Source organism: Myxocyprinus asiaticus, chromosome 5 (assembly GCF_019703515.2).
Source record: "Myxocyprinus asiaticus isolate MX2 ecotype Aquarium Trade chromosome 5, UBuf_Myxa_2, whole genome shotgun sequence".
NCBI classification, from domain to species: domain Eukaryota; kingdom Metazoa; phylum Chordata; class Actinopteri; order Cypriniformes; family Catostomidae; genus Myxocyprinus; species Myxocyprinus asiaticus.
The window spans coordinates 23,065,995-23,085,050 of record NC_059348.1 but is presented as its reverse complement, the minus strand read 5'-3'; the positions used below and the strand labels follow the sequence as shown (position 1 = coordinate 23,085,050).

Genomic DNA, 19,056 nt, shown 5'->3' with positions numbered 1-19,056 from the left:
TATTTTTAATTTTAAGCGGGATGAGGATTCCCATACTGGTACAAGGGTTAGGAAACTTTTAGTGTAAGTCATGTTTTGTGGAAAGCTTGAAAATTGTAGGTAAATTAAAGGATAAAGGTGATTTTAAAAGGGGTAACTAATACATCTGGGTGAGCCAGGAAGGTGTGAAATACTTTCTCCTATCCCATCTTAATATGCTGAGACCACTATAAGCCATATATTGGTTTATTTCCCCAGTGTAAACGCTGTTGCACCGTGAGACTGAAACATTGACTATACCAATGGTGTGAATTTGGGGTGGAATTTTAACTATTGACATAAGTGAAATGTTGGAGGGAATTTTGCAGTCCTGTCTTGGTGATTTTATGTAAATGTCTACTGATATTATGAATACAAAAAAACTACATATGGCAATGATTAAATGTTAATGAATGATACACTAGATTTAAAAACTGACAAGCAACACCTGGAGAAACGGCTATGGATCAGCACATTTATACAAAAGTCTACAATTAGAAGCTCAACACTGTTACAGAACTAAAAGGAAGAGTACAATGGTTGTGTCTAGAAGGCAACACCCTGGTTGCCTAATCTCGCAAGAATCTCATTGTCTTGAATAAGATTAGGTCTAGGTGAAGGGTTTCCATGGGACTCCAAATAAACAATGGTTTTGAATTATGCATGTAGCTCTTGCAAGACTTTTGGCAACCAGGGGGGTTACCTTCTAGAGATGATCGAGTAAAAACTTATACAGAACATGGGTGCAAGTGCATGAGAGAGACATCTCCATCCTAACAATGCTGCTGTTCAGATTCTTGATGACCTATAAAATTAATAGTGAGTGTGAGAACTACAGAGCAATTCCATTGCCCTATGTATAGACTCCATTGTAAGACCTTTCCAGACTATACTGGACACTACCATGCATAACTGTATATTGAGGAATGCTGCTAATATCTAAAATGCCTATATCCCTTTATCTGTTCACAAAGAGCATACGAAAGTCAAAAATACAATTTATTATAAAAAGCTTTTATTAACTGATAAGTTACATACATTTAAAAAAAAAAAAAAAAAGACAACTCATACATTTCCAATAAACTGTGAGGAAAAATTTATTTACAGTCAAGTTTGAGTTAGATCTGTGAGGACTGTACAGTGTGCAAACTGGGAGACTCATATGCCAGAAAAAAGCCAAGGACAACAAATTCAACTACAGACAGCTGTAAGATATGCTGTCAGGTTTCAGAGCGATGTCTACAAAGCCAACTTCAGCGGATGAATTCTCTTCATGCATTGTGCTCCCCAGCCTGATGCTCAATAAATACAAAGAAAGGGGGACCCACTGCCAGATCAAATGTGCCGTTTCATCTCCCACACAATTATAAACATTTTTACATTTGACAAAGAAAACAAAAATAATCTAACAACCATGTCTCTCGACTGTGTGATGTTCCAGTGGAGTCCTGTATGCTACTGGCCTGTTTAAACCTCCTTTACTTTCCCATTGTGAGCAAATCCATTAGTGTAGTGCACAGTGCCATTTTCCAAGTGTTTGCTGTTGGCCACTGGAACCGGCTCAATCACAGTGGTAATGCCATTCTGTTTGGGTTTGTCCTCGCTGCTAACAGGTAGTCGCTTGCCCTTTATATAGGCCTGGATCCAGAAGTTGGAGAAGAGGATAAAGAAAAGGGTGCCGTAGATCCAGATGAGATGAATAAAAATGGGAACCTGGTAGTCACACTTTTCCATGAAGTAATACTGAGAGATATGGCCAGACACCAGCACAAACTGAATCTGTGGAAATCCAAGAGAGAAATTTAAATTATAACGGTCATATTTGTAGTGCAAATGCCATCATGTCCTGAACAACAGTGAAGGAAAACCATTGCACTATATGAAACTAGAATGACTAACGTATCTGAATCTGAAGGTTATCAATTTGAATTTTAGACATGATACATTTAACAAAATTGTTAAGATTTTGTGGCTTATTTTTTTTTATTTTTACTTTTAAACAGCAGATTTATTGTTTTGATTTTTATAGAGGTGGAATTAGCTGTAAATATTCAGAATTCAGAGAATTCTAGTAGCTTTGTGATTAGTCGAATTTAGCATTTTGGCCAATTTGTATTTGGAATTCTAGATTTCTTTTCATTCTGAAAATTTGAACCTATAATTTTATGATCTAAATATTTACAGCTAATTCCACCACAATTGTTTTTTTTTTTTTATCTGCCATTCAAAATATCTTCAATTTTGTTAAATATCACGTGTCTAGAATTCAAATGAACAAAATTCAGATTCAAATACTTCAGTCATTGTTCTAGATCCATACTCTAAAACACTGCATTAAAAGTTTAGGTTTTAAACTTTGCTGGTAACATGCCGCTTAAAAAGACAATAGCTGTAATAAAAAATAAAATATCTAAACATCATCTACATCTTCAGTGTCTGATATCAACACACAATGACACAAATCATGTGAAGTACATCGGAGGTTAATACAGGTACTCAACTAAAATAAATGTAACTACTGGAAGCAACAGTGCGCTGACTTCTCTGTGCTTTTTAAAAAATAAATTGCGTATTATCAACATACAGTAACACATTGGTACACTTTTCACCTGGCATTAACATACGCGTTTGGTGATCGGATCGCAATGGGATAGCACTTGACCACATTAAACGACAGGAGTAATTGCACTCAAGACGCATTGTGAACGGATCACTGAAACCACATTCGGAGGTGGTCAGGGACAGATTTTAACCACATTCTAAGGTTTAAATTCAAATGTGTTTTCGTTATCTGGATACAAAATTATGTAATGAGGTTGTGAACCAGTCACCGGTTGTGAAAGCGTTGTGTTGCGGGTTCTTGACCTTTTCTATTTATTCTGCCATCGAAATGTAAAGAACACAACAGACACTGAGGTCTTGTGATCTTATCGGAATGAGCTTTATTGCCAAGTGTGCTCGCTCACACAAGGAATTTTTTTTGGTGACAGGAGAAACAAGCAAGTGCACGCAGAACATTACAGTGAGACACAGAATATAAAACAATGCAAGAGCATAAATAGACCAAAAAATAAATAAAAATAAAAATAGGATATATAACAGAATGGCGTATGTAAATGTGCAAGTGGTAATATATGTGCAAGATAGGGGTATGTACAGTTATTGAATTAAATATGAGTGAATTTACATATGCACATGACATATTTACACATTATTGCACTATGGGAGTCCTGAAGGCAGTTTATTTGTTTATGTGGTAAATGGCCTAAGCGTAAAAACTTATCTTGTGCCTGGATGTCCTAGTGCTGAGTGCTCTGTAGCGCCGGCCAGAGTGCAACAGTTCAAAAAGGGAGTGGGCAAGGTGTGTGGGGTCCAGAGTGATTCTACCTGCACGTTTCCTCACTCTGGAGACATACAGATCTTGGAGGGTGGGCAGGGGGGCACCAATAATCCTCTCAGCAGTCATGACTGTCCATTGTAGTTTCCTTCTGTCTGACTAGGTGGCTGAACCAAACCAGACAGTTATAGAGGTACACAGTACAGACTCAATGATGGCTGAGAAGAACGGAGTCAGCAGCTCCAGGAACCCGAATTACTCCACTGTGCTGTTCAGGATGGTGGGGATTTCTCCTGAAGTCCACTATTATCTCCACTGTTTTGAGCGTGTTCAGCTCAAGGTTGTTGTGACCGCACCAGACAGCCAGCAGTTCAACCTCCCGTCTGTATGCAGACTCGTCACGGTCGCGGATGAGGCCAATGACTGTGGTGTCATCTGCAAAATTCAGGAGCTTGACAGAGGGGTCATTTGCAGTGCAGACATCTGTGTACAGGGAGAAAAGAATTGGAGAGAGAACGCATCCCTGAGGAGCACTAGTGCTAATAGTGAGGGTCCCGGATGTGATTTTCCCAGTCTCACTAGCTTCTGCCTATCTGTCAGAAAGATGTTGATCCACCGACGTATTGTGGTTGGCATGGAGAGCTGGGTCAGTTTGGTTGAGAGAAGATCAGGCATGATGATATTGAAGGCTGAACTGAAGTCCACAAATAGGATCCTTGCATAAGTCCCAGGTCTGTTGAGGTGTTGCAGGATATAATGCAGTCCCATGTTGACAGCATCCTCCACAGACCTGCTTGCTCGGTAAGCAAACTGAAAGGGGCCTAGCAGGGGTCCAGTGATGTCCTTCAGGTAGGCCAAAACTAGTCTCTAAAATGGCTTTCATGACCACAGATGTGAGATCGACAGGTCTGAAGTCATTAAGTCCTGCGATTTTGGGTTTTTTGGGGACTGGAATGATGGTGGAGCATTTGAAGCAGCAGGAAACTTCACACTGCTCCAATGATCCATTGAAGATCTGTGTGAAGATGGGGGCCAGTTGGTCAGCGCAGACTTCCAGACAGGCAAGTGAGACACCATCTGGGCCTGAAGTGTTCCTAGTCTTTTGTTTCTGGAAGACCCGGCACACATCCTCCTCATAGACCATAAGTGCAGGCTGAGTAGCAGAAGGGGGGAGGACTGGGGTTCCAGGAGGTGTTGGTGTGTGTGAAGTGAAGATCAGAGTGGGGAATGGGTGTGAGACTGGGCTTTTCAAACCTGCAGTAAAACACATTCAGTTCATCAGCCATTTGTTGATTCTCTACAGAGCGAGGGGGAGGTGTCTTATAATTGGTAATACTTTTTAGGCATTTCCACACAGATGCAGGATCGTTGGCTGAAAACTGGTTTTTCAGCTTTTCAGAGTAGCTTCTTTTAGCCACTCTGATTTCCTTATTCAGTGTATTTCTGGGCTGGTTGTACAAGATTTTATCCCCACTTCTGTAAGCATCCTCTATGGCATGACGAAGCTGTCTCGAGTTTTCCTGTAAACCATGGTTTATCATTATTGAATGCTAAAAATGTCCTAGTGGGGATGCACATATTCTCACAGAAAGTGATGTCACAGTATCTGTCAAGGTCTGTGGCTGTAGCTTTAAAAACACTCCAATCAGTGCAGTCAAAGCAGGCTTGTAGTTCCAGCTCTGCTTCTTTAGTCCATCTCTTTACAGTCCTTACTACAGGATTAGCTTATTTTAATTTCTGCTTGTTTGTCACGAGAAGATGAACCAGACAGTGATCAGAGCATCCTAAAGCTGCATGTGGGACAGAGCGATATGCATCCTTTACAGTGGTGTAGCAGTGGTCCAGTATATTTATTTCTCTGGTGGGGCATGTGATGTGTTGTTTGAATTTTGGCAGTTCACGGGTGAGGTTAGCTTTATTAAAATCTCCCAGAATAATGATAAGAGAGTCTGGGTATTGTTGCTTCATGTCTAATGTGTTCAGCCAGCTGTTGCAATGCTGCGTTCACACATGCTTGTGGCGGGATGTACACACTCACCAGAATAAATAAGGAAAACTCCCGCAGTGAGTAGAAAGGCTTACAATTGATGAAGAAATTATCACCTACTTTAATGAACAATATCCCATGAATTATTCCATTGGAATACACATGGGACCCCTCAACAGTTTAACTGTAAAAATGAGGGAAATGATTTGAATTATCCATCGATGTTTTAAAAAAAGATTAAAATGGAGAATTTTCAGTTACCGCAGCCTATGCAATATGTTAGTGCATTTTCCATTTTTCACGGGTAAGTTTGATCAGATGGTGTCACTAAAGGGGTCACTGACAAAGTGAAGTATGCAGCCAGGTTCAATGTCCCTCCCCTCTATAAAAAAAACGATCACAAGTGGTCACAGGAGATGCATTTGAGATGCATGTACATACCAGGTGTAAACACCAATCTGACTCAGCAGTCCACTTGTGATGGGATCACCCGATACGGATTTCAATGCCAGGAGTAAACAGAAGGGATGGTTCATGATGACCGACTAGCAGTCCAACAATCGACTAGTAAATGAGTGAGAATGACTAGTTTATCTAGATTTTTGTTTGATATTTTTCTAGTTTTTATATTTTTTTTGCACAGGTGCTTTAATTAGCATGCTATGAGCATTGCATTTTTAAGACAGAGTGTCAAGTTAAAATAGTCCAACTTCTAAAAACGTGTCACAAGATCCATGCATCCTGTTCCATTCTGTTGCATTTTACGTAAATGCCCCTTGAGAAACATGCCCGATCCGGGTCAGGTGAACTTGAGATTAGCCTAATTATGCAGGGCTTCCTTAAAACTGATTAGTTGGTTTCCCAGACGACAAGTCGATTTTGAAAATGTTGTTTTACAAATGCCTAGTAAACAGGGCACAACATAATTAACAAAATATATAATAACTTGCCATTCCAGTAACACTTTTTGTAAAATGTCAATTAGATGCAAATGCATTTAGAGCTCATTAAAAGAATGTACACTAACCAGCTGGATTGCAGTCATGTACTTCTTCCACCACAGATACTTATGGAAGTGTGGTCCTGCAGCAGCCAGACCGTAATAGGTGTACATGATGACGTGGACACATGCGTTTACCATAGCATGGAAGGAACCCATTCCACCAGCTGTCATTTGCAGATGAAAACAAATAGATTAACATTATGACCAGAGAGGACATGTTTACACTGGTTCTAGATTAACCTTATACTTTTATACTTTTAATTACTTTGCCCACATCCACAATAGTTGTGATAAGTTGGAACCTGACAGAATCCCCAGTATGTAGTCATATTCATATTTTAAAACTGGTATAATATATCAAACCACACAAAACTACAAAATAAAGCACTAATAAAAGTAGTCCATGATCAGGCTTTTGAAAGCCAAGTTTCAAATGTTGTGTAATTATACATCTATACAATGGAAGAAACCAAGCTTTTATCTTCCGAACGAACTAAAGCACCCAAGGTGAATGAAGCCAGCTTTTGTACTAAACTCAGCAAAAAAAGAAATGTCCCTTTTTCAGGACACTGTGTTTGAAAGATAATATTGTAAAATCCAAATAACTTTACAGATCTTTATTGAAAAGGGTTTAAACAATGTTTTCCATGCTTGTTCAATAAACCAAACAATTAATGAACATGCACCTGTGGAACAGTCATTAAGACACTAACAGCTTACAGACGGTAGGCAATTAAGGTCACAGTTATAAAAATTTAGGACACTAGAGACCTTTCTACCGACTCTGAAAAACACCAAAAGAAAGATGCCCAGGGTCCCTGCTCATCTGCATAAACATGCATGGTGCATGAGGACTGCAGATGTGGCCAGGGCAATAAATTGCAATGTCCATACTGTGAGACGCCGAAGATAGCGCTACAGGGAGACAGGAAGGACAGCTGATCATCCTCGCAGTGGCAGACCACGTGTGACAACACCTGTCCAAGTTACACCAGGAAAGCACAATCCCTCCATCAGTGATCAGACTGTCCGCAATAGGCTGAAAGAGGCTGGAATGAGGGCTTGTAGGCCTGTTGTAAGGCAGGTCCTTACCAGACATCACCAGCAACAACGTCGCCTATGGGCACAAACCCACCTTCGCTGGACCAGACAGGACTGGCAAAAAGTGCTCTTCACTGATGAGTCGCGGTTTTGTCTCACCAGGGGTGGTGGCCGGACTCGCGTTTATCGTCGAAGGAATGAGTGTTACACCGAGGCCTGTACTCTGGAGCGGGATCGATTTGGATGTGGAGGGTCCGTCATGGTCTGGGGTGGTGTCACAGCATCATCGGACTGAGCTTGTTGCCATTGTAGGCCATCTCAATGCTGTGCGTTGCAGGGAAGACATCCTTCTCCCTCATGTGGTACCCTTCCTGCAGGCTCATCCTGACATGACCCTCCAGCATGACAATGCCACCAGCCATACTGCTCGTTCTGTGCGTGATTTCCTGTAAGACAGGAAAGTCAGTGTTCTGCCATGGCCAGCGAAGAGCCCGGATCTCAATCCCATTGAGCACGTCTGGGACCTGTTGTATCGGAGGGTGAGGGCTAGGGCCATTCCCCCCAGAAATGTTCGTGAACTTGCAAGTGCCTTGGTGGAAGAGTGGGGTAACATCTCACAGCAAGAACTGGCAAATCTGATGCAGTCCATGAGGAGGAGATGCACTGCAGTACTTAATGCAGCTGGTGGCCACACCAGATACTGACTGTTACTTTTGTCACACATGTCTGTGAAACTTGTCAGTTTATGTCTTAGTTGTTGAATCTTTTTATGTTCATACAAATATTTACACATGTTAAATTTGCTGAAAATAAAAGCAGTTGAAAGTGAGAGGATGTTTCTTTTTTTTGCGGAGTTTGTGTGCAATCTTGTTTTAAAATTAGTTAGTTGGTTACATCACTGAAGGTTGTCTACTCTCCTGACGTTTAATGTACTGGTGTCCAGCTACTGAAGTAACAGCATTAATGCAGGCCTTTCTCTGCTTGGATTGCCGCTTTTAGCACTGTCGCTTTTTTGTCTTATTGAACTTTCCACATTAGGCGAACTTACCTGATCTGATTCCATATACACCAAAATCTCTCTTTACGCATTTGTGGCCATGTTGTCTTTGCAAAATTTGTGTTAAGCATCATATAAAAAAAAAAAAAAAAAAAAAAAAAAAAAAAAAAAGTGTACTTTTGACCAACCTCACAGAGTCGGGCTTCAAAGTTTTCAATTTTTCATGTTACGATAGTAACCTTGCTAGCAACAATCGCATCTGGCACGCACACTTGTAAATAAAGAATGCCATGATTAGTTTTAACCAGGGCTATTGATTTAACGTGTTAATTCAGTGCGATTAATTATATAAAAAGTTACGTGTTGTTAAATTCAGTTCACGTATGCTCATCACTCACTGATGAGCAGTTCTCAGTATAATGTCCGAAAGAGGCGATTCTCAGTTCAGTGTACTGGTGACTCGCGAACTGCTATGATCGACTCATTGTACTGTTGACTCGAGAGCTGCTGTCCAGGGATCAATGTACTGTTGACTCGAGAACTGTAGACTAGATCATCTTCATACGTTCATAAAACGATAATACAATCAAGTCAAACATATTTCCAGTATGTTTTGTTATATTTTCTGCTGTTCAGCAAAATACACCAGAAACAGATATTTCGCCTCTTAATCACACGCATGCTCAATGTTAGCATTTCAGTGTACTGTTGACTCGAGAACTGTTGCGACTGGAGGGTTTAGTCTGATTTGTGAACTAGCTGGAGCAGTTCATTGCAAAGAAGAGTTAGGAAAAGCAGATATCACCAGTTCTAGGATCATATTATTCCCGGTTATCTGCTTATTTCAAGTCGGAGTGTCAGGCATATCCGAGAGACAGGTTAAGATAGAGTAACTTGTGGATCAGTGTTGACTCGAGACCCGAACTGTTTCAAACGATTCAGTCCGATTTGGTGAACTGGTTCAACTCGTTCACTAAAAAGAACCGGTTCAAAAGAACGATTCGTTCATGAACTGGACAACACTACACTAGGGTACTTCTCAAATGGAAAGCTGCTGCCTAGTTAGGCTGTGTCTAGATCAGTCTTTCTGAGGCTGTAGCCTAGACTCCTCAGCATTCAGCGCTAGAATGAGTAAGTGCAGATGGCAATCCATATGCTTAGAACCATGTGATATTTTACTTTTAGAAAACCCATATACTTCAGAAAACGAGAAATGTCCTTAATCTCAATTATTTCAGCAAAACTTGTTATTCACAAAGCTAAAGTCACAAAAAAAAAAAAAAGCCTTTATATAATACATTTTGCAACACTGATCTTAGAATTTATATTCAAATCCTTTCAATAATGAAAAAACAGAACCCTAGACTTGTAAAAACTATAAAAGCTTTTTAAATTAATGCAATTGTCCTTATATTAATTAATGTATTTATTTTTGGTGCTTTGTGTCTTCTATTTTGTTGTATTGTCTAAACTACTTGCATTTTTTTTTTACATTGTCATTGCTGCAAATGCAAATAAAAACTTGGAGAGAAAGAAAAAAAAAAAAGGATTCTGCCTCTGCGGTCATGACTAGTTTTCCACCCTTTTTTAAAATAATTTGGGACATGTGCAAAGGATTGTGGGTGACTGAAGGCCACGAAGGATACACCTGATGCATCCTCCAAAATATGGCAAACGAAGGCTGCGAAAAGAAGCTGCCTTCCATCATCACAATCGATGATGCTTGATGACGTGGCAACCCAGATATCCAGCCTAACGAGGCTGCAGCCTTCCAATTGAGATGCACCCATAGGCTTGCTTGACACCAGTGACAGCACAAGATGAGAACAGGGAACTTGATGTTTTTCTAAGTTTCAACTATGTAGACAGTGACCTAAAAATTCTGCGATTATGACGCAACGCAACCAAAGTGAGATGCACCAAAAACGTCCCTCTGATGCTTAGAAAATTCCTTTTAATAAATCTATCCCAAAGAAATTGACGGATTTAATTGCAAAATGGATTACTGTGAACTGTAGGCCAATGATAGGCTTATGTTCAATAATATGGAAATCACAATATTGCCCTCTAAAGCCAAATTTGTATTGTCTTATCAATGCTTTACTTGTCTGCCATAAAAATGCAATCAATTTTAATAATCTGAATTATCCTATTACTGTATATTATATATATAATATTTCTAATTATGTAAATATAACTATTCATAATTATTCTTATATTTATATCATTATACAGTACTTTGAAAAAGTCTTAGGCGCATTATATTTTTCACAAAAACATTTGTCTTCAAATGGTTAATTTATATATTCAGCTTTTAGTGTACAAGTAGGAAATATCAGTTTTAGATTCAACATTCCCTTTGCAAATAGAATAGAAGATGAAAAGATGCCTTACAACAGATGGCATGACTCCCACAGAGCCTGGATCTCAACATCGAGTTAGGCTTGGATTACATGGAGACAGAAGCAATTGAGTCAGCCTAAATAGATAGAAGAACTGTGGCGAATTCTCCAAGAAGCTTGGAACATCTTATCTGCTAACAACCAAGAAAAACTGTGTCCAGGTATACCTAGGAGAATTGGTGCTGTATTGAAGGCAAAGGTTGTTACACCTAATATTGATTTAACCTTTTTTTTTTTAGTATGAGGATAATTGATAAATGAAAACTATTTACAGCATTATTTTTGAAGACATCCTCACGATTCAATATTTTTCTCAAGTGCCTAAAATGCCTGCGGAGTACTGTATATAAAATTATTTTTATTTGAGGGCCTTTTTTTAGCAAATTACTATAAGCGATTATTTCGACTAAATAATCGACATATATAATTAATTAGATTAAATTTTTTTTTTATAAATTCACAGCCCTAGTTTTAACCGATCACCAACACTGTTCAACTAGCCGAGTTCTCCTTGGTCAAGAATTTCAGTGATGTTCGTGAACAGCAAATATCACGAAACGAACACCTTAGCAGAACAAAAATGTCAGTACATTTCATCATATTTTTAGGCAAACTAAAAGGAGAATGGGTCGCTAATAAGAATAAATTAGCTTTAACTCAGTAAGCACCAGTAGTAACTCACCAGGAGTGAGAGTGACGCCCCACCACCACGTCCAGGGTAAGATGGAATGATGGAAGATGTGCAGGAATGTCACCTGACTGTGCTTCTTTCTCAACACAAAAAACACCTGGATAACAGACACAGGTCTTGTTAATTCACAAATCATCCTGCAGTTGGTGGGAAGGCGAATGCCACAGACAGCATTAGCAGGATACACTTTAGGGGAAAAAATTCATTCTTACCGTATCAAGAAGTTCAACATATTTTGAAAAATAGAACAACCAGGCAGCTCGAACCATCTGAGGAATCAAAGAGAAGCACAATGATAGATTGTTTACAAACCAAAGAACACTTTCGAATCATGAGTTGCTTAGTCATGTTGATGATCACTTCTGAGAATAAGAAGAAAACAAGTTTGAATGAAATGGATAAGGGCTGCTGCAGTACTTACTCTGAGTGCTTGTGGGCTGCTGGAGGGGTCACAGAGGTCACATCTCCAGGTGTATGTTGTTGCCCAACCAGACATCAAGAACTGTGACAAAAGAAAGTGTCAGGCTGATCTAAAATATCTCTAGCAATACACGCAAAGACAACACTGTTTGTTGATCTATTAAAATAAGCCAATGGTTAAGGGTGAATATATTGCTTTGTTTGTTTGAGCAACCCTACACTAGCTTAAAATAGTGTTTATCCGACCAATGGAGGACAGGGGGAGTTTTTGAAACGTTTGAAAACAATGATTATTATTTAACATAGATTTGTTTCCACACGTCACCTGAAAGACATACATTATTCTTGAATCTTGTCTAAGCTCTGCTTTTGACCGGAGAGGATCTATTCAAAGATATTAGTTCAATTTGCAGTAAGTTTAGTTATACTACAAAAGTAGATCATCTTACATTGACATACAGTACTGTGCAAAAGTCTTAGATGTTTCACAAAGATGATTTGTCTGAAGATTGTCATGTTAAATCTTCTGCTTTAGTATGTCAATAGGACATCTCAGTTATAGATTTCCAAACATTTATTTTGCAAATAGAATAGAATTAGAACAAGGAGTCTTGCAACAGATGGCATGGCTCCCAAAAAACCTGGATCTCAACATAATCGAGTCAGTCTGGGATTACATGAAGAGACAGAAGCAATTGAGATCTGAACTGTGTCCAGGTGTATCTAGGAGAAATGGTGCAGTTTTAAAGGCAAAGGTTGTCACAAAAAAAGCTGAATCAATATTTGTTGTGTTTACTGCAATTTATATGAAATTGATTAATAAAAATTATTCACAGCATTATTTTTGAAAACATTCTCACTATTCAACATTTTTCACAAACAACTTTTGCACAGTACTTTACACATACAAATAAACAGAAAATTATCCCACCTCGTAAACAATGTAGGCATTATAGGCCACCATTGAGAAATTATAGACGATCATTGTTGTGTTGAGGCGGAAAGGTTTGCGATTGGCCATGTATCTTGGTCCCGCATATAGAACGAAGACCACGTATCCCAGCAAGATGAGGGTCATCTGTATGGGACTCTGCATCAGCGGATAATCCCGCACTCTGGCATCTGAAGAAAATTACACATCAGCTGATCAACCTCATGAGATGTGCCTGTACTCTATCATGACATCCTTCTAGCAGTGTTCCCACCTAATTTGACCAATTAATTTCAATTACTTTTCCCATGATCTTTCCAGTCATTCATGACTAATGGATAAGGATTTTCAAAAATAATTTTACAGAGATTGCTGGGACAGATATCCATTTGTATGTCATGTACCAATTTTGTGATTTAAATTTGTAGATTTAAATTATTATACTTAAGAGTGGAAATGACTAAGACTTTCAGACAGATTACAAGCAAGTAAACTCAGCAAAAAAGAAATGTCCTCTCACCTTTCAACTGCTTTTATTTCAACAAACTTATGTGTAAATATTTGTATGAACATAAAGATTCAACAACTAAGACATAAACTGAACAAGTTTCACAGACATGTGACTAACAGAAATGGAATAATGTGTCCCTTAACAAAGGGGGGGGGGGTCAAAATCAAAAGTAACAGTCAGTATCTGGTGTAGCCACCAGCTGCATTAATTACTGCAGTGCATCTCCTCCTCATGGACTGCACCAGATTTGCCAGTTCTTGCTGCAAGATGTTGCCCCACTTCCACCAAGGCCCTCACCCTCCGATCCAACAGGTCCCAGACGTGCTCAATGGGATTGAGATCCGGGCCCTTCGCTGGCCATGGCAGAACACTGACATTCCTGTCTTGCAGGAAATCATGCATAGAACGAGCAGTATGGCTGATGGCATTGTCATGCTGGAGGGTCATGTCAGGATGAGCCTGCAGGAAGGGTACCACATGAGGGAGGAGGATGTCTTCCCTGTAACACACAGCACTGAGGTTTACTGCAATGACAAGCTCAGTCAGATGATGCTGTGACACACCGCCCCAGACCATGGAGGACCCTCCATATCCAAATCGATCCCGCTCCAGAGTACAAGCCTCGGTGTAACGCTCATTCCTTCAACGATAAACGCGAGTCCGACCATCACCCCTGGTGAGACAAAACCGAAACTCGTCAGTGAAGAACACTTTTTGCTAGTCCTGTCTGGTCCAGCAAAGGTGGGTTTGTGCACATAGGCAACGTAGTTGCCGGTGATGTCTGGTAAGGACCTGCCTTACAACAGGCCTACAAGCCCTCAGTCCAGCCTCTCTCAGCCTACTGTGGACAGTCTGAGCACTGATGGAGGGATTGTGTGTTCCTGGTGTTACTCGGGCAGTTGTTGTTGCCATCCTGTACCTGTCCTGCAGGTGTGATATTTGGATGTACCGATCCTGTGCAGGTGTTGTCACACGTGGTCTGCCACTACGAGAACGATCAGCTGTCCTTCCTGTCTTCCTGTAGCGTTGTCTTAGGCGTCTCACAGTATGGACGTTACAATTTATTGCCCTGGCCACATCTGCAGTCCTCACGCCTCCATGCAGCATGCCTAAGGCACGTTCACGCAGATGAGCAGGGACCCTGGGCATCTTTCTTTTGGTGTTTTTCAGAGTCAGTAGAAAGGTCTCTTTAGTGTCCTAAGTTTTTATAACTGTGACCTTAACTGCCTACCGTCTGTAAGCTGTTAGTGTCTTAACGACCGTTCCAAAGGTGCATGTTTATTAATTATTTATGGTTCATTGTGCAAGCATGGAAAATATTGTTTAAACCCTTTACAATAAAGATCTGTAAAGTGATTTGGATTTTTACAAAATTATCTTTAAAATACAGTGTCCTGAAAAAGGGACGTTTCATTTTTGCTGAGTTTATTACTCTACACAAGCACTCAATTAAGCCAATGACATACTGTAGAGCAGAGCAAAACTATAAAGAAAAAAAATATATATATATTTCACTATACAAATTTCCATGACTTTTCCAGGCATGAACATCAATTTTAAAATTTCCTGATATTGAGGTTTTTCATGACCATGAGAACCCTGTTCTAGACAAGTGGAATAATAAATCCTGCATTACCTGTGACCAGTTGTTTGATGCAACACTACAGTTTCAAGCAAAATGATTAAACAGCATTAATACAATGAGCTCTTACCAGTTCGTTTGAGAAGGTAGTCATAGAACTTCAATACGTTTGAAACCACCTCTCCCAACATCTTGTCTTTATTTCTTCAGACAACTATTAAACTGAAGGAAAGAAGTACATTTGTTAAAACTACGTGCCCAGACAATGACAGTACACCAGGAAAAGGCTGATGGTAATATGCTGTTATCAGGAGGACAGAGTCAACAATGACATCCCACCAAAAGCAAACAGGCAACAGCTGGCCAAGGGAACAAGAGATAGCCATACCTGAGAGGCACTTGTAGATGATGTTGCAACGATTATAGAGCCATACTAATTCATTCTAAAAGATGTGCATCTTATTAAAGAGCAATTTCTACAAGTGACTGATCAACCTGGTCTCATGACAAGTCGTAATATTAGTATGAGTTGGTGAAATCGTAAGAGTTGGGACTTTTTGTTTCCTTTCTTAAAATAAAGTATTGGATATGAGGCTAGCTAAAATGTGATGCCTGTATTGTATCAAATTGAAATGTGTTTGTTGATTGTTTGGTCTCTATGAGGATAAAAGTCGTAACTTTTTGTAGGATATCTTACACTTTCGCCATCTCATACAAATTATTATTAGTTGGATAGATATTTTGGCCAGAACAATTACAAGGCTAATATTTGACAACTTCAACAAGCCGATAGCTATGCCCACTCAGCCGATTAACAGGAGTCACATTTAGCTTGTGTCAGTTTCCAAAATACTCCAATTTTGTTAATGAATAATGAAACTTTTCTGTTTTGCGAAGTTTAAGTGAGTATTGTTAAAATGACTTTAGTTTCAGCAGTCTCGTTTGGCACCATTAAGCTGCAGTAAGTAACAATATATACAAATGTACAAAACTGATTTTCAGATACAGTTGTTGAAAATCAGAGTTGCGCAACACATTAAAGCTAAATGAGAACTCACTGAAGTCAACAGACTGATCTCAATGGACAGACAAGTCAGTGTTTTTCCATGCTCTCGAACACGTGCAGGATCCAACCAGGCAAACAAAACAGGACTATATACTTAAATATCATTCTTCACAGCTGTTTTTCATCACAGAGACAATGGGACAGGACGACAAAGCACGCTTTTTAATATCCTATAATGCCTATCGGACTACAAATCTTGCTACAGTGCCTGTTTTATCAGAAGAGAGCAAAATCACCATAAACGCACAAAAGAAGTGTTTTGATCAGAAAATCTTTAAAAATACACTTCATGGATCATGAACTTGAATGATGCCACGACAAACTACTCCCTAAACTCTCTCTGTTTCACTCACTAACTCTTCATTCTCACTGAATCATACAAGTTACAAGGTGGTTTAAGATGGATTAAAAACATTTCACTACAGTACCAGCTCTAAATCAATACCAGAACACTCAAAGAAACACTCTAAAATCACCTGTAATGATAAAGCTGTTCTAATACCAGACCTTCGCTGACTAATAGTGCAAAGCTAGTCGAACTAGTGAGGTAGAGAAAGGTTATCTTACTATCCCGTCATAGAACCAGATTAACTCACTAGAGAGGAACCATTAATAAAAACATCATGAAAATGAACCACAAACGGTCAACTGTACACACACACAAAAAAAATGTAAACAGACATAAGGCACAAAAATGAAATCTTGACAAGCGCAAACTTCTTTTTAACTTACCTGTTATCTTTCTTTCCACTCAGGTTCTCTTTTACAGTTACTCCAGACAAAAAGAATACATAATAAATAAAATGAAATGGAAAAAAAAAATACTGCCCCACAGGGGCAAAAAGATCTCACTGGAAACTTTTCCTAGTGTCCTTATCTTTACTTTCAATCACAGCAGTTGTCACCAGTGTACTAACTGAGAGTGCAAGGCAGTGACAGGCCAACACTTAGAAGAGTCAATCCCCGCCCAATATAAACCGGAGCAGCAGCTCATTCTAAAGAGACGACGCCCGCCTGGTTTCGGGATTCCTTCTGAAACCCACCTCAAAACCCAACGATTGGCTGTTGAGACTGAGGCTGGTCAGTGATTGGCTCTGAAACTGGTAAGGTTTTTGTCATGCAGTGGAAGTAGGCGAGAAATGAGTGCTGATGGCTTGACAATGAAAAGTCTTTTGTTTCCCTAGGGTCACAAAAAATGGGTGCAAGGCTTGTCCACTGAGAATAAGACCAATAGTAATAGCCTTAGAAAATATGACACATTTATATATATATATATATATATATATAAAAATAACAGTTAACTTTTCTAGTAAATGCGAATGATTTAAGACTCCACATTGGTCATTTATAGAGTAGGCTATATTAAGTTTTTAGTCAATAAAAGGTGATTTAACATAAATCACAGATGTACTATGTAACATGAAAGTCTAGTGTGGTTGAATATGTAATAAAATAATCAACCTTTTTTCCATACAAGGGAATTTCATGTGGAAATGTTACATTATAGCCACCCTTTTATAAGGGTTCACAGAGATTAACTACTACATAATTTAATCAACATTTATCTGTCAGTCAATGTATGGCACTGATGAACATCTGTCTATTCTGGGCCTCCATTTACATCTCAATCTAGATATGCTTTATCACAATGTGTGATAAACTATATGTGTGATAAGCCAGTGAGCCATCCAGCTCCGAGTTACCATGTGGCATTTGTTCTACGCTGGTACATTAACATCCCCGAGTCAGTTTCAATAGATTGCCGTAGCACTGGTCTGACCCGTTCCTCAGACGTTGAGGACAGGGTGTGGGATCCGTCAAACTGACTCAGTCGGGGAGGAGGTGAAATATTACAAAAATCCTGACATGAGTGGGGAGTCTTAACTCTACAGCCATTTGCTATGACACAAGAAGCAGTGTGACAACTGATACACTCAGTGTTATGACAAAACCAATGAAATAGCTTTAATCATATTTCACATATTAAAAAAAAAAAAAAACCCGAAATAAATATTCTAACGATTCTATCTTATTCTAACTCATCATTTAGGAATAAAACAGAAAGCAACAACACTATTTTAGGGCTACTCAACTTTGGAAAGCTCAGGACACAAAGCTGAATCCCTATAACCATTAGGGCCACACTCTTAAATTTGAGCCTCTTTCCACCACATTCATTGAAATACCAGATAAGATCAGTTCTGTTGTCACTGCCAAAGATACTGTCAACTAATAAACACCATGAGTGTTCAACATCACATACACCAGAGATGCGTTCAAAAACAAGAGAGATATCAAGATTAACTCGGCCTGTATAAAGACCTTTGTAGAACTTTGTCCACTTCTTAAAACCGAAGTATACTAACCAAAATTAAACTTAGAACTCTATAGGTGCTGGCCGTCGCAAAACTCGCTACCACAATGCCCCACCAAGGGCCAAAAGAAAAATACACTCTCAAAAGAGCCCAACCCCTTGTCTCAACAATTTTCTGGTGCAGAGCCATGGCTGGGTTAAGTTTCAATATGGCTGCGAGGGTGCTCTGGATGCTTGCTAGCATACTGCATGCCTAGGCAGTTGCCAGGGTGATACTTAAAGGCTTCTTGCTAGCCCGAAAATGAGCGCACCCCCATGTCTCTATGATGTTCTGGTGTTGAGATAAGGCAGGGGTATGCTGTTATACGATTGCCAGGGTGCCTTGAATGGTTGCTAGGGTGTGATTAGCCAGTTGCCATGGTGATTGATACTGCTTGCTAGCCTGGGTCAAATGAGCCATTCAGATCCACAGATATTAGCAATGTGATAACTTGTGAAGTCTAGGGGATTTACACATCTGATTTTTCGCCTGCCAGCTGAACAATATATGCCCAATTGCTTATAAAAGTCATAGCACATGTCTCCACATTAAGATGGTTGATTTGACACCTCATTCCCAGGTGTATGAAAAACGATGCGGGTTGCATGAATTAGATGCTGAAATTTGTACAGTAGAAGAAGAATTGGGTTAGGAATTTTGGGGGATTTTAAGAGGGATGTAAATGTTTTAATTTATATTATTAGTCTTAGCCACAC

General features: G+C 39.4%; 1 protein-coding gene across 1 annotated transcript; it reads right to left on the bottom strand.

The window, feature by feature from the left end:
- Window positions 1–488: 488 nt before the first annotated feature.
- elovl1a (ELOVL fatty acid elongase 1a) lies at window positions 489–16,947 on the bottom strand. The gene is made up of 8 exons (XM_051698804.1): window positions 16,719–16,947; window positions 15,051–15,142; window positions 12,828–13,018; window positions 11,898–11,978; window positions 11,689–11,745; window positions 11,468–11,573; window positions 6,370–6,509; window positions 489–1,797 (listed from the first exon to the last, which is right to left on the bottom strand). Exons 2-8 carry the CDS (start codon window positions 15,109–15,111, stop codon window positions 1,486–1,488), a joined length of 948 nt encoding a protein of 315 aa, XP_051554764.1. The 5' UTR covers window positions 15,112–15,142; window positions 16,719–16,947; the 3' UTR covers window positions 489–1,485.
- Between the last annotated feature and the right edge of the window lie 2,109 nt (window positions 16,948–19,056).